This window comes from Lagopus muta, chromosome 22 (genome assembly GCF_023343835.1).
Source record: "Lagopus muta isolate bLagMut1 chromosome 22, bLagMut1 primary, whole genome shotgun sequence".
Lineage (NCBI taxonomy): Eukaryota > Metazoa > Chordata > Aves > Galliformes > Phasianidae > Lagopus > Lagopus muta.
Window position 1 is genome coordinate 878,573 of NC_064454.1, and position 25,523 is coordinate 904,095.

At 49.5% G+C, this 25,523-nt stretch overlaps 1 protein-coding gene across 5 annotated transcripts in view; it reads right to left on the reverse strand.

Moving 5' to 3' along the window:
- Positions 1-749: 749 nt before the first annotated feature.
- Positions 750-25,523, reverse strand: part of ETS1 (ETS proto-oncogene 1, transcription factor) — a 64,801-nt gene continuing 40,027 nt past the window's right edge. For all 5 annotated transcript variants that reach the window (XM_048968175.1, XM_048968173.1, XM_048968177.1 and 2 more), the window contains 7 exons: positions 18,551-18,670; positions 17,680-17,880; positions 14,305-14,382; positions 13,932-14,180; positions 10,798-11,058; positions 2,106-2,224; positions 750-1,310 (listed from right to left, as the gene is read on the reverse strand). In XM_048968175.1, coding sequence (XP_048824132.1) covers positions 1,095-1,310; positions 2,106-2,224; positions 10,798-11,058; positions 13,932-14,180; positions 14,305-14,382; positions 17,680-17,880; positions 18,551-18,670 — 1,244 coding nt within the window. In that variant the 3' untranslated portion in view covers positions 750-1,094. The remainder of the gene's footprint in view (positions 1,311-2,105; positions 2,225-10,797; positions 11,059-13,931; positions 14,181-14,304; positions 14,383-17,679; positions 17,881-18,550; positions 18,671-25,523) is intronic.

Here is a 25,523-nt window from a genome sequence, read left to right on the forward strand (position 1 = left end):
GCCATTTTCACTGCAAAAACCTCGGTAAGCTTTGGAAAATCACTGCGTGCACAAGGAGCAGATGGAAGAGAGAGACTTATTTTGAACAGCAACGACAAAAAGGTGCCGTTGGAAATCTCACCCAGCTTTAGCAGCACACAGCAGAGCAGAGCAGAGCGCGAGGGCTGCAGGATGGGAGCAGAGACCCCCGGCCAGCAGCAGCAGAGCTGGGGCTCCATCACATCCCCCCCAAAAAGCACTGACTGCAGCGCTGCCCTTCTCCTGTGGGGTCTACAGAAACCATTTTCTCTTTTTCCTCACTGTGATAAAACTCTGCTGGCATAACAGAAACAAACACACACAATATTGCAATACTGAGACCATCTTAGAGCTTAAGACTATTTAAAAAAAAAAAAAAAAAATACTGGCACAAAATTTAATAAAATAAAATTTTAACAAATTTTTTTGTTGTTTTTTTTTTAAAAAAAAAGACTCGTGATCCCTCCTAGAAAAAAAATCTGTCCTTTGTATAAAAGAAGACAATCGACAGAAAGGCGATGCAACAAGAACAACAACAGTTCTTGGGTTTTTTCCTATATTGCCCCTCCCCAAAGCAGGAAGATTCCCCCACTTTCATTTTCCCTCCCCCCTTCCCCCCCCTCCCCCCCCCAAAAAAGCAAGTTTTAAGCCCTCAAATCCTTAGGAATACTGTCATTTCCTCAACTGTCAGTTTGTTGTGCCAATAGCACAAAAGCCAAAGGGTTTGTTAATATTTTTTCTAACCAGCGAGGGATGGGGAGGTTTTTCTGTTTGCTTTTTTTCTTTTTTTTTTTTCTTTTTTTTCCTTTTTAAAGTGAGCTACATTGTTCTGGCTTTCTTAAAACTCAGAATCTTACCCAAAGAAGCCTGTCCTGGAGCTCTCAGCAAACAAAGGTTCATCCTTCTCCGAACCAAACTTTTAAGGTTATTCCAACCAGAAGTTCGACTCACCCGCCACCCTCTCTCCCAACATCCTCCAAGCATCAAATCTGAGTTGCTCTCTAACAACAAAAAATAACGAAAAAAAGCAAAAAAAAAAAAAAAAAAAAGATGAAGTCCCATAAGCTCTTCAGAATTCACTCGTCAGCATCCGGCTTGACGTCCAGCATCGCGTGCAGCTCCTCCGGCGTGTAGCCCAGCAGGCTCTGCAGGTCGCAGACGAAGCGGTAGACGTAGCGCTTGCCGGCCGTCTTGTGGATGATGTTCTTGTCATAATAGTAACGCAGACCACGGCTCAGCTTCTCATAGTTCATCTTGGGCTTGTTTTTCCTCTTGCCCCACCGCCTGGCCACCTAGGAGAGGGGTAAGGAGAATCAGAGGGGATGGACGACATGGGGATGAGAGAAGGCTTTCTGGCTTGAATGGGCAGCCCTTGGACACATGAAAACCATTAAAGCTTGGGAAAACCGAAGTGTTCAACAGCAGAGCACAGAGAAGGACTCCATGAGGACACAGAAGTCAGGTAAGGTAACGGATACCCCATACATGGGGAATGGGACAAGGTTTAATGATCGTGGTGATGAAAGCTCAACAGTTGGACTACAAGGTCTCAGTGGTCTATCCCAATTTTTTACAGTGCTATGGTTCTGTGATAATCAACAGGAAGCCTCAACTCTCAGCTGCACACATCTGTCACTGTGCCTTTCTCTACAGTGTTTCAGCTTCTCACTAACTCTGAGCATGGGTTATTGCTTCCTACACAACTTCAGCCCAATTTTTAACTAGACTTTAGCTGGGCTTCAATTCACTGCATTCCCCTACAGAAGACCAGAACGATAGGCCTGTCCTAATCTCAACCACGAATACCCTCAAGTTGTACCAGGGGAGTTTCAGGTTGTATATTAGGAACAATTTATTCTCCAAAAGAGCAGTGCTGCACTGGCACAGCTGCCCAGGGTGTGGGGGGTTACATCAGAACCATGGGGATGTGGCATGTGGGGAGATGGTCAGTGGGCATAGTGGGGTGGGCTGGGTTGGATTGGGATCAGAGAGGTCTTTCCCAGCCATAGTGATTCTGTGATTCTCCAAAGGACAAAGATGCGAGTTATCTTAAATATTTCAGCAGCATTTGGGCTGTGGTACTTTACCTCATCTGGATCAGAAAGTTTGAACTCCCAGCCATCACCCGTCCAGCTGATGAAGGACTGACAGGATTTGTCAGTGAGCAGCTCCAGCAGGAATTGCCACAGTTGGATGGGTCCACTGCCTGGAAAGACAAAGGAAACACAAAACATCAGTGCCAGCAAATCACAGCCCCTTCCATCCCAGTCCAGGGTGGGGGGTTCACATGCAAATGGTGCTCACTGCAAAAAAATAAAACCTTCTGCCAATAAAAAAAGAAAACCATCAATGGCTGCAGGGTAAGACCTCAGACAATCTGGCAGTTAAATCCTGCAGGTAAAAGAGCTTCCAATTTGCAGTCAGAGCTGAATACTTGCACACTGGAATGCTTCACTCCGAGTTACATAAATAGGATTATTTTTCTGGCACCCAAACAGCCAGCAGTGCTGCCTTGGCACGAGAGCACCACCATCCCCTGTGTGCCAAAAAGCTCCTGGCCATTGCGTGAACTCCGGCAGACTTCTGCTTCCCAACCTTGACTCTTTGCTCTGTGCCTGTTTATGGAGATAAAGGGGACCCAGGTATGAAAATTATTTGGCCTCTCTCCAGGGCGTGTTGCTGCAGCTCACAGAGATGGGCAGGAGCTGCAGGGTTTGGCAGAGCTCTGCTTCCACCAGAGCAGCCGGAGAGGTGAGAGCATCCCTCGCTGTGGATGTTCAGCCTCTCTTTTTATCTCCACGTCTCCCATTTTGGTTTGGGTGCTAATTTTGGCCAACAGCAATTTGTCTCGCGGCGCTGAGCTCAACACACCTAACGAGCAGCAGCTGGTGCACTGCAGGGAGACTGCGGCTTCGCAGCCTGGTTTTGGCTGGATTCATGGTGTGTGTGGAATGATGTAAGAATTATCTCTTCTTTGCAGTTGTGTCCCAAGCAAAGGTAGAGGAGAAGCCCTCAAGCCAAAACTCTTTGATGAGCAACTTTAAATGTGGCCACACCCAAAACACTGCGCTTAGCTCTGGGAGAGATTTTGACATGTTGTAAATGGAGCTTAGAGAATCTCAGCAATAATAATGACAATAACAGTAATAAACAGAGCCAGAGGTTAGAGGAAATGATTTATCACCCCTGAAAAACTGTGCAGTCTGGATGAGGACGGCAGGCAGGACGGGGCAAACCCGGCGCTGACAGCAGTGAGCAAAAGCTTCAAGCAGGGGAAAAAAGTTATTTCCTCAGAATAAAGAGATGGAGTGCAGCCTGTTTCCATGAATGACAATGGAGGCTGTCAGAGCTGTGGCTGTGGGATAACGCACGGAGGGAGGAGAGGGGTGTTCCCCCTAATCCACAGCATTTCAAATGACTCAAAGCAGACGGGCTGCTGGCAAGCAGGAAATGACAGAGCTGGCTCTGGGACAGGAGCATCAGGGCTGGGGAATCACTGCGCCCCATCCAGCCCTCCCCAGAGGGGAATCAGAGAGAAATCCCAAGGAATTGCTCCAGGTTTTGTGGGATCTCCTCCCAAACCATGCAGCACAAAGGAGCATCTCATCCCTGCTGTCTCTATCCAGCCCAGGACAAAGCAGACAGCTCACTGCATTGCCCCAGACATAAATGAGAAGAAGATGTTTGGTAGAGATGCTGCAGCCTCATGTGCTCAGCAGGAGCTTGCCAAGACACCGAGCCTCTGAGAGGGATGGGGCCAGAGCCGCACTGCATTACCTGCAGCGAAGTGAGGGAGGAAATTCAGATCGCGCCTTCACCTCTCATCTGAAACAGAAAAGCCAAAGCCTGGCCAAATCAGCCCCACATCTTGAGATCATGGCCCACACCAGGCTTTGTGCACAGGGGAATCACTGTGCAAGTGGGTGCTCCAGGTTGCACGGTACAGGACAAGTGAGTACAGGAAGGGACCAATTCTCTAGTCCCATCCAACTTTATACCAATGCTTTACACACATAGGAGAGCAACTGGTGCCCAAAGCAGACCAACAGTGCTGGGACACAAGATTGCAGCACAGATTCACCACGCTGCCTAGACAAAGAAGAACTTTTTACTCCTTCCCCAAAATAAAACACATGGAAAGCTATTGTTTGGATACTAGGTTCTAGGTGACTGCCTTCTAACTACCTGTGTGTGATATTCAAGGCATTGGGGACATGATGCAAGAAGTGTCACCATTCCTGAGCCAGGGGCCAGCACAGCTCACGTTCCATGCTTGCCACTCAGCTGCCAGCTGGCACAGGGTGGTGCTGGGAAACCCAGCAGTTTATCACCCACTTGCAGCAAACGAGGTAGGCTCCTTCCTGCAGCACTAGGAGCTGCTCAAATGGTTATTTTGGGATTTTGAAGAAAGCGGTGTCATCCAGCAACTTGTGCCTTGCAAGAGGGATTCCCAAGGTCTATTCCTAGCTGCCCGCAGGACTCGCGTAAAACCCCAAATTCCTCTGTTGTTGGACAAGCAATTATGTCAAGAATGTGTTTACCACACAGCTCGCAGGCATGTCTCAGCTCCTATAAACACACCCTGCCGGAGGGGAAGGAGCAGAGGCCCTGCAGATGGGGCACGATGGTGAAGCAAGGCAGGCACTGCACATGGCAGGAATCAAAGCCGGCACGTGTGCAAGCTGGTAGGGCCCAAACAGCATGGGGAGACCACAGGAGTAAGGGGAAGAGAGAACACCAGGGCACAGGTGCTGGGGAGGACTGTGTATGGTCTACTTGGAAGAAACAGCTGTAATCAGAGCTGAAATTAATTCCTTTTGCACACTTTTCATGCAAAGCAAGGAGCTAAAAGGTTTCTCTGTGACATTCAACTTGTACAGAGATGTCCACCCACCTGCAGCACATCCCCAGCACTACTGGGGTGTGACGCTGCTGGGCTTGTCTCTGCGCCCTGCCCCTCGTTGCCTTCCTCTCATCCTCATCCACTGCAGGAAATACCCACTGAGACATCTGGTCCAGATCACTCTGGACCACTGGAGTACCCCTGCAGCCCCAAGCATGGGGTGCAAGGACGCAAGACCCCCTTTATGGTGCTGGTCCCACTGCATGCTCCCAGGGATTTCCCACACCAAAGCACCCAGCCTCATTGTCCCCACAGGAGCTGTGCAGAATAGAACCCGCCTGAGGGGCTGGCTGCCCACTGGGCCACAATGGGGATCCTGTCTTGCCTCGGTACTACTGAAGAGGGTCCTTCAGCTGGGCTGCTGGCGCCTGTCACTGCACAGGAATTCTCCAACGTCAGGGGGAAAATATGCTTCTTGTGCCAGATGACAGCAGGCCTCTATTCTGGCTGAGTGGTGTCACACCAGGGCACTGGGTTTGGTGTTACACCATCCTTACACCATCCTGCCCAGGATAGGGCTGGAGATCCCCATTCCTGCTCCATGTGCTTTGAGTAGGACTGGAGATCCCCTGCAGACTTCCCACCCTGTGGTTCCAGAGATGGTTTTATACCAAAATGCCCAGTCTCCAACATTCATTCAGGTTTTCTGCTTCAGCACACCCCAGTGGGCACTGCCACCAGTGTGGTGATGCCAGCAGTACCCCACTGCCTGTGCAGGCACAGTGCCCAGCCCTCAGTGCGTCACTCCCACTGTCTCTCAAGCTTGTTTCACACCCTCACCCCTCTCAACGGCCTCTGTTTGAAAGAAGAAAAATAAAACAAAAAAAAAGCTTCAAAAAAAAAAAAAAGAAAAAAGAAAAAAAAAAAAAAAAAGGCACCTATGCTGTTCACTCTGTGGTTTGTGGTTCACACCAAACAAAACAATTGGACATAGCAACATCTCCAAAACAGCCCTCGCTTTGGTGATGTGCCCACCCTACACAAACCCCATCAGTGGCATTGCAGGCACTGGAGTCCAAGAATCCCACTGCTGTGTTGGGATTGTGGAACCATCACTGCGTGCCTTGCCTCCCCACATCCCTTACCCAGCCTGGTGCAGCCACACCATCACCAAGGGCTTGATTTGTGCAGGCAGCAGGACACTGAAGTACAGATAGAAACATCTCCAGAAAGTGATCAGAGTGGGGAAAGACCCAAAAAGCTACTTCTTGCCACGTGCTTTTTGTGCTGCTTGCAGAGCAGCCCCTCCACTGCTGCTCTGCCATCCCCTCCAGGCTGCTGGGCAGAGCAGAGCTGCAGTCACACTCGGGCAGCGTAGCGTGGGGCTGATTTCACTGTCATTTGCACACGTCTGGCAGGTGGGGCAGGAGCACTGAAGCAGCCCCACAACCCACCCTGCAGCTCCCCACCCTGCAACATGATGCTGCAGCAGGAGACGCTGCTGGTGACATCAAGTCACCCCACAAGGGCAGGCAAAGCACGGGACTCAAAGTTAGTGAATGAGCACCATCTTCTGCATCTCACACTACATCTTCAAACTCCCCTAAACCAAGATACCAGCAGCTACAAACGCTCACACAGGCAGGATGCAGGGAGGAAAGATGCTGATGTTTCTAGAAAAGCAACTGCACAGGATCTGGATGCCAAGGACAGACACCCACATGTCTGGAGCATGGCAGGGTCATGCTGGTGTGTTTTGCATGCCCAAATCTGGGAGATCACAGGCTGGAAGCTGAAGGCCAGCAGCATAGTAAGAGGAGGGGAAGAAGCAGCGCACAAACTCTCTTGAAAGACACCCACTTTCTTTGGCATCAACTTTCTTGCAAAACAGCAGCTGCGTGCTTTCACTTCTGTCTCACTGATAAGCATCGCACAGAAACGGAGGCTGTCGAAGGCACGGCTTCATCTGCACCACAGATGGTCTGGATGGGTTCACGGGGCACATTTGAGCCAATATCAATACAGTGCCATGAATGGTGATAGCAACCCTCAGAGCTGGATCCAGGGCACAACCGTCAGCTGAACAGAAGCGATGCTGGGTGCTCAGGAGATAGCATCTCATCCCTGCACTGCTTCTGTCTTCTCTAAGGGCAGAGCGATAATGAAGATAGCATCAATCTGTCGCTAAGAGAGACAGTCAGAGACAGTCAGGGTGTGTGTGATACTAGCCGGGGCAAGGACATTAACTCCTTCAGTGCTGAGATTGCCTGTGAAGAGTTCAGAAACTTCCTAACTTGCCCCATAAGAAAGGACAACTTACAAAGGCAATCCAGGCCTTGCAGTCAAGGCATCAAGGTGTGCTTTGCAGTCATCTCACCCTGCTCATCCCTTTCTCCTCTCTCCCCCCACCAGGCCCAAGGGGAATCGCTGTGCTCTGCTGCTTCAGCTCTCAGGATCAGAGGCTCAGTGCATCACAGCTCAGTGCTGCAGGCAACGCTGTGAGACGGAAAGCCCCGGCTCACTCAGATGGTGCTGAGGTCCTTTGTGCCACAAAGCAAACACCACAGCTTGGCTATGAACTCATGCAGGTGCTTTGGGGCGCTCAAGAAAAGCCAAAAGCAATTCAGCCTGGAGCAGCACAGGGTCTGAATCTTTGCTGGACCTGCACCAGTGGGAGGTGAGCAGGCTGGAAGTTGAAGGCCAGAAGTAGGTCAGAGCAGTGGAAAATAAATATAGAGCAAAAAGGCTGAAGATCAGTGTGGTCAGGCCCACAGCATGGGCAGCACGCTGCTCTGCTACAGCCCAGTGGTACTCATTCACACAGTGTTTGCTCTCAGGAAGGATGCAGGTTGCTGTGGTACCCACAGAGGCTGGTAGCTCATGGGATCCAGCAATGCAGCCCTGCGGGTGGCACAGAGCTCCATTTGGCACAGCTGAGCTCAGGATGAGGGCTCATGCAGCCAGAATGAGGCACTCACCCGCACCAATCACTGTGCTGAGGAGCTCAGTGCTCACTCAGATAACTCAATGTGAGATCTCACACCTGCCTGCAGAGCAGACACATCCTGACACTTGTCCAATTTTAAGGTTTGCATTCTGTCTTCATTTCCTAGGTCATTTCAAAAAGGAATAAAACCTGGCTTATAGTAAGGCTCAACTTGGCCAAACTCCAGAGAGCTTGCCCCCAAAAAGGTGTCCATGGACATCCTTCCCTGCAGCTATGGAAACTGTAGTTTACTAACTCCGGAGCAGTTACATTTCTCCTTCAAAAAAAAGATAAGAAAATTGCATCAATTTCTATCTGAGCAACCATGGCAACTTGTTAAATTAGGTCAAGATGTGGGGGCAGATAAAGCAGCTCAGAAAAGCTGCTTGTGAGCTGTGTGAGGAACACATCAAACACAAATGGCGCTTCCGTCAAAATGCACCTCCTCAGCGCAGCACGCGCCTCCTGGGGCAGATATCATCAGAGATTGCCACAGCTGTGATAAGGCTGTGCCACCTCCCAGGGCCACCAGCAAAACAGGCCCATGCTGGCAGAGCCAAGTAATATGGGCAGGTTCCTAACACAAACCCAGAGAGCCCTCGAGATGATGGATGTGGTATTCCACGCCAAGGCACCGTGGCACGTCTGCTGGGCGCTGCACTGGCTGGTGATGGGGTGCCAGTGTTGGGTGCGTGCTCCAGGAATGCTCTGGGTGAGAGATGGAAAGCTGTGGGGCCATGGGCTGGCAGTCCCCTGCTCTGCTCTTTTGGAGGCTCCACCTCCTCAGCAGAGCTGTAGAGAGCTCAGGCTTCGAGTTCCTCAGCTCTAACCACCAGATAGCACTTCCTCCCCTGAGTAAAGTAAAAGTAAAGCAAAGCAAAAACAAGAAGCCAGGACTTCTGTCTGAGAGTCCCCACCATCTCTTCTCAGCTGGCCAATGAGAGGTCCTCACTTCTCCATGGCCAGCCTTACTTTTTTCATTTCTTCCCAGAAATAAACTACTGCAGAACAGTTTCGAGAGGGCCAAGTTCTCCTACAATTCGTCATACAGCATGTTCTCACTCGCTCTCACTGTGACCTGCTTTCAGAGCAACCTGGCTTCGCCTTGCACCCATGCTAGGCTCCCTCTATACAGGAAATATGAGGTGCTGACAAGTCAGTAGACATTAAAAAGGGATGGAGGACATTCCTAGAGTCACACATTTGTAAAGCTTGTCAGTCCAAAGATCCTTCCCCACGGTAAATGCAGGCAGGGGCAGTTTCAGCTCTGAATAACTACTCAGCAGCCTCTGGAGAAAGCGGCGCTCTGACCGAAGGATTTCCAAGTGATTGGTGTTCCTGGAAACCTCTGATTTTCCTCTGTTTAAAGTTTTTCAAGTAAAGCAATGAAAAAACTTATTGATCATGTCAGAGTGCGTGGGCCAGGGGATTATCTTCCCAGCTCAAAGCAGGCTTTGAAACGAGGCAAGGGAAAAAGTTATGCAGAGAAAAGCATTTGGAAGTGTGCTCTGGCACTGCATAAACCAAAGCCTCACTTTCCCTGTGGCAAGAGCCCAAGGACACACTTTGGGGTGCTAAGCTCCTTGGCCAAGCACCGGGTCCAGCCCCAGCTTTGGTTCCTCGCTGCAGAGGGAGCTGGGAGTGCAGCCTCTCTGCTTCCATGAGCAATAGCAAACGTGGAGGGAAACTTCCCACCCCAGCAGCCGAGCTCCTTCCCAGGTGATGGGTGCCCTGCACGCTTCCACAGCCCCAGTGAAAGGTGTTATCAGAGGAAAAGAGGAAAAAGAAGTGCAAGTAGCACTCCTGGACTCTTTTCTTAGGAACTCCAACTTCTGTGGCTGGGTCAGAGCCCCTCCTACCACTCACGCCTCTCCCCACCACAGCCCCCAGCAAAAGCCATTCAGGAATGGCAGAGCACACTTTTATTTTGCATAGACCTGCTCAAAACAGGCTCATTCAGCAAGGCAGAGTTGAGCTTTCTTTCTAACTAAAGCTGTAGCAACAAACCACTTCCTTTTTTACACATCCTAAAATTATCTCTCCACCTCTCCTCCCCTCTGCATTTACCCCCAACAAAAACTCAGTCTCAGCCTGAAGATGAGCTGTGTGTGGGAGGAGATTTCAGGGACAGTCACATGTCAGGATCTGCTCTGAACCTTTTGATGATTTTTATCTGCACAACTATTTCCACTGCTTGGCTCCTCTGGGCCACAGCTGCTACCAGCTGAGAAGGAGGGATCAGTGTGGACCAGGGAAGGAGCAGGCAGAAGGCTGCCCTGCAAACGTTACCTGTCTTACAGGGAAATGACATAGCACAGAATGACTGGAAAGGATTACCTCGACATTGGCTTGAAGCCTGACCCCATGTTTCTCTCCATGAAGAAAGGAGGTGGCCAGATTGCAGGGGGGACTATCATGCAAAAACACGAAGTTCCCATGGTCTATCACCTTCTCATCTCTCTCATTGCAGGGAATGGAAAATGCTTGGATCTGCTTTGGCAGTATCCCACCCCTGTCTCGCACCAGCACAAAAAGCAAAACAAAGTTCCTTCCTCCCTGCTGGAAGGGGATAAGATCATTCTGCATCATGCATAGCAAAGCTGAAACACAGCCAGTCTTGCCTGAAGTGGGAAACCACAAGCAAGAGGCCAGTGCACTGCATGAAAGTGGCCGTGGGGAAACCAGGGCTCTCTTTGAGTTCTCAACAAAGCTCACCAGACCCCAGCTCCTACCAAAGTCAACAGGAGGCATCCAGCTTAAACAACACACAAGTGCCCAGTGCTCAGATCCTACATGAGGATCAGAGTACCTGTGCCCAAAGCCTTGGGCTGACCCCCTAAACCCTCACTCAGAGCAACCCAGAGACCCTGGAGGCTCTGCCCTCTCCTGACGCAGAGGCTCTCCATGAAGTGCAGAGCACAGAGCTGCTTTCCAAGGACTGTGACCCTACCTGTGTAGCCGGCGAGGGCAGCGGCAGGAATGACAGGCTTGTCCTTGTTCATGTCAGCCCGATCTCGAACATAGTCCTTGAAGGTGCCCTTGGGCTTGTGGTTGGGCAGGGCGGTGGGGTAGTCCTCCGAGTCAAAGCTATCGTAGGAGGGGACGCGCTGCAGGCTCTGGAAGGAGGACTGGCTGCTCCAGGACTGCGTCAGGCGGTCACAGCTGTCGTAGCTCTCTATGCTCTCAAAGGAGTCCTGGCCACCCAGTTTACCTGGTGAGAAGGAAGGCAATGTGAGAGGTGCCTGGCCGACACAGGGATGCTCTCAGTCAATGTGGTCATGAGAAGGATGCTTCACTTGCCTGCAACAAGGCAGCCAGGCAAACATTGCTATCGGGCTGTGTCACACCATATAACTCAAATCCAAGCCCTGAAACAAGGATATCTTCATTACCTTTGTAATTCAAGAGCAGGGCTCTCTGAGCCCTAGAAATCAGGCAGCAGAGCAAGGCAGGCAGAATTACGGAAAAAAACCCAGAGCCTTGACTCTCTACCAAAGACAGGTGCCTGGGGCCTACTGAAAACTGTCCTCTGTTTCCAAAAGGCAATGGCAGAGAAATAATCCACTTTAGACAGATATTCAGGGCATAAACATGGGCCCTTCAAAGCCTCTTGCTGCAGAAAGATACGGGTCTGCAGTGATTGCCATATTATAACTGCCAGTCCTATGTAAGCACTGCTCAGGCTTATGAAGGGCACTGGACACCCGGCTTCTTTGCTTTTCATGTTTCCTACAAAACTCTACAGCAGCCTTTTATTGCCATATGTTACAATCAACTTCCACCCCCAAATCCCCAAACAGCAGCGATTTGATGGAGGAAGGGAGCAAAAGTCTGAGAGCTCAAACAGCTATTTTTCCAGCTCTGGTAAGGTGAGCACAGCTGGGTTGTATCAAGCCTGCTCTCCAGGGTATTTTTAGTAAAGACCAGAACTTGAGAGGCCAGATCCTCAGCAGCACCATGCTGATTTACACCCACTAGGAACGGCACAAGTATACCCTGTGTACTTAAAGCAGTGAGCTAAAAAAGGATACAAAGAACAAACTGAAATTGCTCTCTCTGATCTCCCTCATGCTGCCGATTGCTCAACATCTTTACTGACAAACTGAGAGCATAACAGGATCATTCAAGTTCACTAACTTCCCAAACCGGGCTAAAAACAGCTGCTGGGATTGTGCAAGAACTCCTGGAGAAATTTCCATTGGCAGAGCTACCCGCAGCTTGGGCCCAGATAGTAAATCACAGGGGAACGGGATCGTGGAAGGACGCTGGCACGCTCCCGCAGATCTTTGTTGTGTTGTAGTTCGAAGAGCACTTGCTGCAAAAAGACACAACTACCGTGGGTGTGGAGATATGCCAAAAAGGCAGCTCTGCCCTGACTGCTGGCCTCAGCAACAGGCATCTCCCTCTTCATCCCACAGAGATGCTCCATCTTCAAGCAAATGAGCTGGTCTTACAAGCTGGGATTTCCAGTTTAGACCCAGCTTCTCCTTCACATGACTTCATGAGACTCAGTGCAGCCTGACATCCATCATTCCCCCTTGGATACCTTGTTAGTTACTGCTAGAGAGTCCAAGTTACAAAATGATTCTCCTGGCGATATCCACACTTCAAATTCTTTTTTTTTTTGGTTTGTTTGTTTTTTGTTTTTTGAGAACTTACAAAATGCTCTTCAACCAATTCCTGAATCCTGGGAGGGGAAAATATCACAGTTCTGTGCAAGTTCCTTCATTGGTGTAACCACTTCTCTGGGAAATACCAAGGCACAAGCTCTTCTAGATAAAGAATTAGCAATCTGCCAGATGAACAGCTTCAGCATTAGAGCCATGACTTGTGTCATTTCATTGAAAATTCACCCAAATTTGACCTAGCTGTGAGCCTTTGCAAACCATGCCTTGCACCTACTCAGGAGAAATTTGTTAAGGAGTTTGACAGCCCTGTTTTCCAACCAGACACCTTCACTGATAAGGCAGACAGAAAAACCTCTCTTGGAACCACAAAATTAACTTCTAATGCCCCCACAAAGCAAAGCAAAGTGCGACTGTCTGGAAAATCTTCACCCTAATGTCTCTCTTCCTTAAGTGCTTGACTTCACGAATGATTAACCTTATAATAGAGTGGGAGGTGGAAATGTCTGTAAATATAAATAAGCTGGACTCTGGTTTACATTAAAGCTTCCTTATAGCACTCTGGGAGGATTTATGCCACCCGAAGGCCATTCTACATTGCTTATATGTAGTGCCAGTGTGAGCATACCCACGATGTGCTGCACTTCTTCAACAGCAATCAGTAGCATTAGCTAATGCCAGGGCCTTTGGACCCCAGTGCTGAGTGAAGGGCTCCTTCTTCACTCCCTGGAGCCTTTTTAGGCTTTTTGTAGGTACACACTCAAAATACAATTGCAAAAGCATCCCCGAGTCATTGCATTCCAATGAGAATTCTTAGGAAATCACCTGTGTTAAAGAAAAGTCCAAGAAGAGTGAAAGACACAGATGAAAGAATGATAGAAAAGGGTTGGCTTCACTGGGACAGATCACCAGTTCAAGCAAATAGCCATTAAAATCAGTGGAGGTAATGGCAAAGAGTTTGGATCATCGAGTGTAAAAACTTCCAGAGCTGTAGACAGTAATTCCTAATGAGAACTTGTGAAGGATTTGTGAGTTGGTTTTTTTTTTGCCTGATTTTCTAGGAAAGTGAGATTTCTACAACCACAGAGCAGTCTGTCCTCCCTAATAACCAAAAAGCATTTTTCAGCTTCACTCCAGTTTGACATCAAAGTGCAGGGCAAGAAATGCCACATTTTTGCAGATGCAAAAACAAGCAGTGGAGTGGAGACGAGAAAGACCTTCTTGTTTTCCCCAGAAAGAAAGGCAGGAAAGGTTCAAAGCCTTCAGAGAAACTCTCGGGGAGTTCAACCCCAGAAATGACACATGTTGGGAAACAGCTTCATTACTGGTATCGCATGGCTCCCTGTTGGCTTTGGTCCTCATGAAGGACCATCTCCTGCAGAAGGGAGGGCAGCACTCATGTTCATGTAAGCAGAGACAGCAAGAACTCAAGCAAACCATGAGAGATGCCCTACCATACCTCGACTGGCACGTCCCATGCACATGTTGTCCGGCGTCACCACCTCCTGTTTGATCGTGAAGTAATCTGTCTGCAGGGAGTCCGTCTGGACGGGGTCACGCAGGATGACTGAGGGATAGTCGTTCTCGTACTTGAGGGACAGAAGCTCTTCCGAGCTGATGGGATGGAGGGTCTGGTAGGACTCTGTGATGAAGCTGGGCTCGGAGAACTCGGAGGGAGGCACGCACTGTGCGTGTTCAATGCCATAACCTGGCGGCAGGATGAGAGGCTCAGAAAGCAAAGCAAGCAATCCTCATATGATGCAGAGACACCTGTAGGAGGTGGCCCTTCTATGCCTGGAAGCACAGTAATGATAACAATAATTGGGACTTACTAATGAAGTAGTCTGAAGTGTAGCGGGATTCTGGATACGCTGCATTCACTCCATTTGCTGGGTACGGTTTTGCCTCTTCTGCAAAGAGAAAAGGAAGCAGCTGTCACATGCCCATAGACACATCATGCTTTGCAAAGCACGCTGTAACACACAGAGGTCTAAACGTCCTAAAGGTCTCCTGCCTGAGTTAAATCGGGCCGCTCAAAGGAAACGTGCAGTTCAGTGCTGATATACCACTGAAACACATGCTTGATACATTCAGGCTCCTTTGGGAACTGTTGCTGCAGACGCACAAATTTAAACAAAACAAACTAACAGTTCTCTCTATCCACGGCTCCAGGTGGTTCTACAATGCTTGTTACATAATTTCCTTGCATCCTTTATTTCATCAGTTTCTTTCTTTACAAAATTGCTTCACTTGGTTACACGTATGGTTTTATGAAAAAGACCACCGTTCAAGGACAGCTGTTGTCCTGGAAAACTCTCTATTTTTAGGCCAGGTAGATGTAAGTCAGTGCGTAATGCAGACCAAAACCAGCCCCTACAACATTAAATTAATGCTACCTTCCCGTGCACACAGCACATTTCACCTTACGCCTGATGAAGGCAGAGGATCCCAACTCAAAGCTTCGCCATCCTCTCCTTTAACCAGCTCTAATACACACTGCTCAGACTACATATGGGCAGCACCACAAATGTTGACCTTTCTATAGGCGTGGTTCACTGGGAACAAGCAAGCATCACATCAAAGCAGACTGCCCATTTTCCACTGCTCTTTCGGAGCACTTTCCTGCTCCCAGCCTCAGCACTGACTTTGCTTTCCCACCTAAAAGCCACACTGCTCCTCCTGACCAGTTTTTCCAATAACACCTTACTCGTTCCAGTATGGCACGCGGGCAGAGATAGCAGCATGGGAGATTTTTTTTTTCTTTGCAGAGGGTAACAAAAATAAAATGCACTAACAACTCTGGGTTATATTTATTTCTGCTGAGGCTATAAAGAAGCAAACTGAAGATAATGCACGTTCGTTTGCAAGGAGCCTAATTTTGGCCCTCTCTCCTGGGGATTGCAGGGGTGGAAAATATCTTCCAACAAAAGGAGGTTTTGTGCAAACAGAGAGACCTAATGAGAAATGCTCTTTTTCTCCCCATGGAGTCTGCCAAGGGGCAGGGAGGGTGACCACAGGGAAAGAGAGCAACCTTCAGCTATGCTTACAGTCAAGCGGAGTGCACTGCTGACTGCTGGTAACTGAAGAAGCTATTTTAGGAAGAAATTTGGAAAAATAGGCCCGAAAATACCCAAATCCATGCAGGGAAAAGTCGCCCATCTGCTGCCATTTTTAAACCCTGAGCAGGCTGTGGTCCGTGAGTCACTCCCTCAGAAAGAGCTCACAAGGGGAGGAGTGTTAGCAGGAGGACAGCAGGGTCACAGTTTGTCCCAGCATGACCCCACTCCAGCAGTCACACCACCACAGGTAATGCCAGGCACGTCAGGGTTAGCCACCACCCTCAGCATCACCAGATCTGGGTGATGATGGCAGGGGACCAGGTGATGGGTGCCAGAAGTGGGGATTGGCGAGAGGACCCTGTGGGCTCACCCGTAGTGTGGCTCTATAGGTAAACCTATGGGAATGGTGATCTTCACCTTCATGCTTCACATCTTCAGCTGCAAAGCAGAGAGAAACATCTCTTCTCACACAGGGAGAGATGTTGTACAACACCAGCACAACAGAACCTGGATTTGACTGGGGCCTGAAGATATGAGACCAGTAAGATGAGTCTCATGACTTCCAGGGAAGAGGAATTAGTCCTTGGAGTGAAGCTGGTTATTTCTTGGAAGCTCTCCTCAGTTACTCTCCAAATACTTTACACATATTGCCCCTCTGGGAGATGTGTAAAGAACCCACCATCCAAGCTATGGCTCAGACGACTTAAACAAGAAGTGATGAAGTCACTAACAAAGCTGAACACAGAATGGGGATTTCTTGGTTCCCAGAGCTACGTTAGTGGTGTTGAGACAAATAAACTGTGTTTTATTTTTTTCCATCCTCTTGGAAGAAAATCTGCAGTAGGTACAAAAGATTTCCAGCTTCTTTGTAAAAGCCGTTATCTATCTCACACCTTTTGCATCCTCTTGACCGTGGCATCCAAACATCCATCTGTCAGTGCTGCAGGGAAACTGGAACCCTACTTGACAGTGAGCAATACAGCACCAAGTTCCTCACTGTACCTTAGGGAACTTGCAAGAAGAGCAGAGCTGGGACCAGACCCAGCCCAGTGCCTCAGCCAGAAGCTGCAGCACATTGCATCCCTCTCCAGTGGGTTGCAGGAAGGCTGAGCTGTGTTACAAGCCATGGCTTAGAGCAAATAGAAATAGGATTGACCACAACGTTTTGCTTTGTTTGGTTAAACTGCATGCTGTTGATATAACCACTCATTAAAAATCATGCAAAACGAGAAGAACTGAGCAGATACAGAGTCAAACAAAGAGCAGAAAAACAGCCCGTCATACCCTGACCCTGGGAAGAGCCATGTTTACCTTCTGCAAACCACAGGTAGCAGTAAAATTAGTAATCAGCAATTAACATCCATTTGTCAATGGTTTCCTGGAAGGCATAACTTTGTTCCCCCTCCCCTTCCTGCCACCAGCTCAGGCCTACGTACAGGCACGCAGGGTCAGCCCAGTAGCACTGGGGGTGTTCCAGGAGAGCACGTAGCTCTGCACAGAAATGAGCTACAGGAGATCTTCTATTAAGGATCTTAAGATTTCACTCTTCAGGAACCATCCGAGCTGGAAAATGCTGCACACCATCAAAATTAACATCCAAAATCAACGTGTGACTCCCCCCCACTCCTTGTGAATAAACCAAAATTAATTCCTTTAAATGCGTGTATGCAGGGACAGGCAGATATGATTTCCACCATTCCCTCCTGTGTGGGATACGACCACACTTCACTAAACACCATTACACTCATTAGACAAGAAACAAAAGCCGCTTCCAATTGCAACTGGGAAGTCAGTGTGGGATTTTGGTGATGTTGTTGTACCTTGCTGCACCGGAGGAAGTAGTAAAATTCACAGTGGGAGCTAAATGAACTGAGGAAGAATGCTTTGGAAAATCCCACCGCCATTTCCAGGCAGGCAGAGCGTCCCTGCATGAACAGGGTGTTCCCTTCCTCTTTCAACAAGCGCCAGGATTTGCATTGCCCACTACTGGCTGCGATGCCCATTTGAAATCTTACGGGAAAGCTGAGCTTTCAAAGCTGCTTTGACTGGGACTGCAGCCCAAGTAGGACGTCGTACTCATTGGAAAAGCCCATAAGCAGAGGAACCAGGAGCACGCAAACTATCCTCCTTGGAGACCCCAGGACTCACCTTTCTGCAAGATCTCCAGGTGTTCCCAAAGGATATCTCCCACAAAGTCGGGCGCTAGCTCCAGGAAGCACTCCTTGCCCAGGGCGCAGAGGGCAGCTCCGTTCATGCAGAACTTCTGGAAATCCACTCCCTTCAGGCTGAACTCATTCACTGCCCACATCACCCAGTCCCGCACGTGTGTCTCTGTCCACTGCTGGGGATCTGCACCAAGGGGTTGCAGAAAAGATCAGTCAATGAGCAACTAACAAGGGGTCATAGAAGAGATCTGTTAATGAGCAACCACAAGCCTTTTCCCCAGGAAAACAGGACACATCTACATCTATCCCAGTGGATAAGCACCTGCACAGCATCATTCTCTAGAGACTGACAATCTCTTGGTGAAAAGGCAATACGTGGTGGGGGAATACTGTACGCAGAGTAAGTTTGAATCAGCCATGTTTGCAGACATATTTCATAGCAGGAGTGAGCTTTGGGACTTATAAAAATCCTGGCAGTTCTCTGACCCCTTCTCCCACACACTCCTTCATCTTGTTGCTTTCCCCCCGTTATCAGCCTCTTGTAAAGCATCCCAGCTGCTTCCCTGTGCAGTGGATGTGATTTGCAAACACAAGTCTCGCAGTCTCAACAAAGCTGCAGAGCAGTCTGGCAGTAGAGGTTATCTCACTTTGTTAGCAGGACAGACAGGCGCAATCTGTTGGGTGGGTGCAGTCTGCAAGTGGTACTGAAAGGTTCTGCCTGTGTGTCTGGATTCTTCCAGCTTTAACTGCCAAGAAACAAGGCAGTACCACAGGATGGGCACCACGTGTTGCTGTGGCATCATGGTGGGGGATTTGTCCTCTGTGCCCACCACAGCTGTGCTGCCTTCTCTTACCTTTGGGGATTCCCAGCCGCTGCTGCTCCTTTGCAAAGCCACTGAAGGTGGCTTTCAGTGCCTGAGACATCATTTCCTTGCTGCTGGGGGTTAACAAAGGCACATCTGCACATTCCATATCTGAAAGCATCAGAAGAGAAAAACAATCATAAGGGCTGGGAAAGACAACAGAATGGTTTGCACAGTATTGAATTGTCAGAAAACAAGCAAACTGTTCCTTTGCTTCTTTTGAAATTTTTCATACTCCAAGTCTCTAGCCCTAAACCTAAACCTGCAGGTCCACAAGCAGACCAGCACACAAGCCATGTCTGACAAGCTTGGCTACATGGTGCTTGTGGTCTCCCTGTGAGCCAGCCCTGAATGTGCTGTTGGAAATTTGATGGTGATATCAGACACCATCACAGACAACAGCTCACTCAGCATCACCATCACCCCTGGCTTCTGAAGCCTGTGAGATAGCTGGGTCATGAGTCCCATACAAGACTGAACAAGAAAGCACGAAGGAAAGCATCTCTGAATGCCTGCCTCAGTGCCGGGCATCCTGGCCCAAAGCAATAGGAAAAGTCATTTTGAAGAATTGCAATCAATCCCAGAAAAAGGAGGGCCACAGCAGGATGAGGCGGGATGGAGAACCAGCAGAAAAGCCATTCAAGGATGGGAGGGAAAACAAAGAGCTGGAAAATCCCACATGAGCACAGAGTTACATCATGCAAAGCCCAGGCGCTCCGTGAGTCACCGAACAATGCACAGCCGCCCCATGGGATGCATGGGGCCAGGCCAAGGGCCTTGGAGCCAGTCCTGATGAGAAGCAAAGGTCTGCCTTCCTTTCTTCCCTTTCGCTAATTTATTTGGAAGGAGGTGGTAATTTGTAGCCAAACAGTTCCATAAACAAAAGCAATCGTTTGAAAAAAAAACCTCAATCTGAATAAAGGTTTTGGCTCTTTTTCACATACTTGAAGCATTCCTGAAAACCATCATTTGTGGTGAAGGAAAGCCTCAAATATTCACCATCTCCAACAACTGAACTTTGTCAGTCTTGTTGTAAATCCTCTGCCGGAGGCTGGCTTCACTCTGCAGCCTATCAGGAATTTTTCAATGAAAACTGTTCTCAGTGGAAAAGTGACAATGAGCACAAATTTTTGGTGTTTTCATCACAGCCGGATGTGAATCTCAAAAGCCCTCAAAAGTGCTCTCCGTGCTGTGCAAAGGCACCTTGGCTCACTATCATTCTGCATTAAGCTCTGATTTAATGCTCCACATATCCTCAAAGTGCTCCTCTCTCAATGATCGCTGAGAGCATCCCGACTGCAGCCCAAATCAGAGCTGCTCTCCTGCCTTCATCTTTGCACCACTTCTCAACCCCAAGCAGATGTGCAAAGCCATCCATGTGCCCAGCTCCCAGCTCACTGCTCCAAACTCCCATTCCTTTTGTCCAGGTAGCCCTGCTCTCAGCCCCAGCGCCCCATTCCTTCCCCAGCCCTGCTGTAGAAATCAAGGCCTGCCTGCCACGCTGCAACCGTCAGGACCTTCAAAAGCAAATAATAACAATCAAAGGCTATTTGGCAAATTACACTTCATTATTTACTGGATTTAGCTGAGGAGGGCACAGAAAAACGAGCAGGCACCCTGCATATCTCTGTTCTCCATCTGCTGGCTTTGAGATAATGCTGGGAGAAAGTGGTTTGGTGCCCTTTTCCCTTCATCCTCATGTTACACGTTAATGCTCTGCTGGCTGTGCTCTGTGGTTATGGGGACCACCCATGGATCTGCTCCCTCACGGCCGCTTCAACAGCAGAGCGCTGCTCCTCGGCCATGGGAAGCTGAGTCAGAGGCAAGCTCAGAAAATGTTTCCAACCCCATTTTGCACTGAATCACTTGCAAAAACCTGCACATAGATGACCTCCTTAGGCAAGCCACAAGCCAGGCTTTTGCTAGTGCTAAATTTTTCCTGCTGCCATGCAAAGGAGCATCTGTCACTGATGGGTCCATGCATTTGGGTTTGCACAGAGCCAGTGAAGCAGTTTTTCAGTAGCACTGGATAGGGTTTCAGTTCCATAAGGTGAGCACCAAAGCCAAACCAAAGCACACATCTTGAGGTTTCTCCTTTAAAACAAGATGCGTTGGGAAAATTCAGAATTGAAACCTTTTTCTCTTGTTAAACCATAGCTACTGCTTAAAACTTCTTCAAAACACAAGGCAGCCTCAAAGCCCCACACCTGCAAACATCTGCAAAGCCTAATTTTAGTCAGCAGCATCCCGCCTCTATAGAAGAGCTCGCGTGTGCAGCATTAAATGGGTTGGTGAAGCTGTGCATACGTGTTTGTGGATGAGTCCCGGCTGCGTGATCCGGGGTAGAATGGGAGGGGGGACAGTTTGTACTTCAATTCTGGCTTTGAGAGATACTAAATGCACTGAAAGGTCACTCTCTTTGTTAATTCCTGGGAGCACGATGGGCTTTACCTGCCCTCCGACACAGCAGTGCTTTTCTGCAGGACCCCTCAGGAGGACACAGCCATGGTTCTGTCCCCATGCGCAGCACACACCGCCTGCAGCGCTGGGTGGGCAGAGGTCAGAGCAGGGCAGCATTTGGGTAACAAAAGCAGGCCGGGCTTCACTCCCCTGGTTTCAACTTTCACTGTCATCTGAAACCCCTCTCCAAGATTTTAATCAAATCTTACACAAATAAAACGTCCCCTTTGTGAACCTCCTGCTGCCCACAAAAGCACATGCAAAAGCATGCACGCGTGCACGCAGGAGGGCTCAGAATGCATCAAACCCAGCACCAAACTCAGCTGCTGTACCCCAGCTTCTTTGGGCAATTTCTTATTCAAACCAAAAAACCAAGCGTGGACTTGCACTGCAGACTGGGGTTGCTGGATGGGTTTTACAACACCCATTAAAGCCTCATTGACACAGCTTGCACGTGCAGAGTGCTGCCAAGATGCCACATCTCCTGCTGCTGCCGCTGCACTGACAGTGAGCGGCATTTGATTTTCCTCCTGGGACACCAGGCAGGGTATGATGTTTTGGTTTTTAAATGCTAACAGGAGTTGCAGGCGCTCTGGAAAACTATGTCACATTATCTCCAGCATCTGTAGAGCAGAGATAAGCAATTTTCCTTACACGGTAGGAAGGCAGAGGGATGCTGATGCAAGAGGCTGCAGCTTTGCAAAGCAAAGAGAGGTCTGGGGGCTCAGCTTGAGATCCTGAAGGCTTCCCAAAACCAGACTTTGTTTTTCCTCCTTTAGATCCCTGGGGACCAGATGGACATAAGGATGGCAATGATCCTGCCATAGCCAACAGCCAGCTTCACATTCCTATGTGGCTTTTAAGCTTAAGAGGATGCACACCAAAGCCACCATCCCAGGTAACTAGTGATGGGAGATAGTGCCCTGAAGTCGTGCCAGGGGAGGTTCAGGTTGGATATTAGGAACAATTTCCTCTCTGAAAGAGCAGTGCTGCACCGCATGGCTGCACAGGCAGTGGGAGTCACCATCCCTGGTGTCCCAGAGCAATGGGATGTGAAGTGGGCATGGTGGGGTGGGCTGGGGACCTCCAACGTCCTAACCAACCTTTATCACTCTATGATGGCACTGCAGTAAGTAGGTGCTGGACAAACAGACACAGAGACTGTGAGAAACGCACAGAGAGGCCAACATCACCAAGTTCATCTCCCAGACAAATTCGCGTTCTGCTCTCCACAGGCTCCACATGTATAAACTACTTCTACGCATCTGATCTTTTTAAAGCACTACGATTTACAAACTTTAGGGATTTTGACCTTAAAATGCAAGTGACTCTGCTGCATGTCAAAACATTAGCATCTGATTGCATAAGCAAAATAAATGGCAGTCAAGAAAAAAAGCTGGAGGACAGGAGCAAAGTCATTTTTCTCCCTAATTTCCACTTGGAGTCAATGCCCCCTTTAAACTCCCCTCAGCCACTCACTTTGTTTCCCATCAAAAGCCTCAATGTGTCCTTGTTTGGTCCCCACTGTTTTACACAGTAGCCTGCATGCAGATGGATGCCCAGCGGGTCAGAGCAGGGCCAGCTGACCCCACAGCCCCTCCTGCCCCTGCTCTGCTGGATGCACACCGGGTCAGGAACCCAGCACACCATTCTCAAAGGTGAAAGTCCTCCTGGGACAGGCATTAGTCCTATGCTGTGCTGACATCACAAGGATGTGGGACACACTGACTGCTTGAAGGAGGCATGGGATATATTCTGGAAAAGGTGCAAGTTGGCATGGAGTCAAGTCAAGAAAATAATCACTCCAGGACCATGCATCCAACAGCTGCATGAATTTGTGCCCAAATACCTCAGAAGAGCTCAGTCCTTGAGCCATAGCTGGCTGAGATGCTCCTATGAGCACTTGTACAGGGCTCTGCTGGAGGACAATTCAGCCAGGTCACAGCTAGGAGGCTGTGTCCCATGGGACCATGCTCACCGTGCCAGCTTCTGCCACTCCAGGGACATCCCAGTGCTGCCCCCACAACCCTATTTTCCTGTGATGGAGCAAGAGGAGTTTCTCAGAGATTTGGCAAGAGAGGCAAGGACTCATTTGCTCTCCTGCTTTCCCCTGTGCCACCAAGCTGCTCCACCCCACAGGGAGCCCACCATCACCTCATCACATGGCACACAGACTTCCACCCCAGCCTTCCCCAGGAGCAAAGCAGGGCAGAGCTAGCAATGGGGAGGCTGAAAGACAATTCCCAAAGTCTCCCAGCTGGCAGGGTTCAGCTGAGAAATCTTTCTCAGGAAGGGAGGAGGCTGCAGAGAGGGGGGCCGGGAGCTGAGACCCTTCCCACGCTCCCCAATGAGGCATGGCAGAGGCACCGTCTCCCACATCTCCCATTTCAGGTCCCTTTCCCTTAGGGCAGATTTGCCTTTCCCAGATGCCCCGCACAGCATCGGGGCAGGATCTCCTGGGCAAATAACCCCAACTGAGCCCCACTTATTTAGGCAGGATTAGGCAAAAATTTGTCTGCACTTTTGAACTGTTTTCACAAGCACAGCCTCTCACTCCCACGCAGGAAGCAGGAGCAGAGCCGGCCTGTTCCAATTAGGGCTCCTCAAACCAAAAGGACAGCGAAACTCAGGGGAGAAAAGGGGAATAGAGGGAAAATTGAGGAGGAAGGACAAGCAGGAGGAGATGCTGGGACAGAGAGCACTGAGATTTCTACCCCTCCCGCAGCACCTCATCATGTTTCTCTCTCCCAGGCATGGCACGAAAGGGACTGACATTTGCTATTTTAATTTTAAATAAATACATTTTTAAAAAAAGAAAAATAAGCTTCTTTTTTTTTTTTTTTTCCTTCAAGTAGTGAAAAATAAATACTCTGAGATGAAAGCGGGGTTTGAAGAGAAAAACAAGAGAGGAAACCAAAAGCCCGCACTGCTTAGCGCTGCAAAAAGAACAACAAAGCCAGCTTTCTTCCGGCATTCAGCAGCTTTCTTATGGAGATGCAGCGTGTCATGGGGGCGAGTTCTCCCACTAAATAAAGGGCCTGGAAACTTGTCCTCTCAGCACGCAGATAAAAGGGTTTCTCCCGAGTTTGTACTTGGAGCATCACAGGGAGCAGGGAATGGGAAAGGTTAAGAGGAGGGTGGGACCGGCTGTCAGGATGCTCTTGCTGTTCAGCCCTGGGCTTTAAGATAAACTGTGTTACCCATCATGTAAGGGGTGTGAGCTGCTCCGGGGTGCGTGGTCAGGGCAGCTGTGCCCACAGCCCTGCAGCACCCTGTGCTCACAGCAAAGCCTGCCAGCACTGCATTTCCAACCTGCTGGCACCGCCCTTGCTCTGCTCACAACACAAAAATATACAAAATATGTAAGAATATCCCAGCCACCACCCCAGGTAAAACCTGGGACAAAGGTCCCTCTAGTCCACAGGGTCACATCCCCATAAGTCACATCCTCACACACCGTAGCACTGAGGTGTTTCATCTCATCAAGGATTACTTTGAATGGGACCAGCTTTGCAGCAAGAGAGGAAAATGGAAAATAAAGCAATCCAAATGTCAGTGCTGGCTTTGGCTCGTATCTCTTGGCCATGGACCAGGCAGCAGCACCGACAGGTGAGAGGATGCTTCACCGCCACCCAAACAGCAGCACCACCACGCTGACCTCGCCTGCTGCCCGAGTTTCTTTCCATTCCCTTAGTCACAGTTTCATGCCGTGGGTGTTGGATGTGGACCCTGGGAAAGCGGCATCCCCTGCACTCACAGGGGCTCGCTTCTCCCTGGTGTTTGTGGGGGAGAGAAGGGGGAGAAGCACGAGACAAAGCCCTGGATTGAAGCTCAGTAAAACCACAGGGCTTGAGTCAATGCTTGTTGCGATGATGAGAAAGTTTCCCCAGCTCAGCAGGCAGGACAGGACCCACGGCTCTGGAACTGGAAGTCAGGCTTCCCCTGGTGCAGGGCTTCACTGCATCCTCCTTATCTCAGCTGCTGGAGGGAGCATGGAGGAACAGAGGGAGCACCAAGGACCTACAGCCACCTCCAGGCTTCGATGTGGCCACTGTTTAACGACACTCATCAAAACTATGCAAAGCAGCCAGTGAAGGCAGCAGAAAGGTTTTTCCACCGAGATCTCAGTGGTTTAGATGCAGCAACTCTGCTCACCCAGTGAGCCCCCTGCAAACAAGCACCCATGAATCAGCTTTGCAACGGCTCCTCTCACTTCACATCTCTGAGCCTCACTGCTGAAAACTTGTGTGAGCCCTTTGTGAAGGTGCAGACCCAAGCACAGGATCTGGGTTTAGTGCAACCTCTGCAAAGCCCACATATGTGCAGGGTGAGCTCCCAGCTCAGCACTTTGGAGCTGGCCACAGCAGGAGGTTGGGATAGAATCACAGAATGGTTTGAGTTGGAAGGGACCCCTAAAGGCCATCTGGTCCCAGCCCCCTGCAATGAACAGGGACACCAACAGCTCCAGCGGGTGCTCAGAGCTCCTACAGCCTGACCTGGGGTG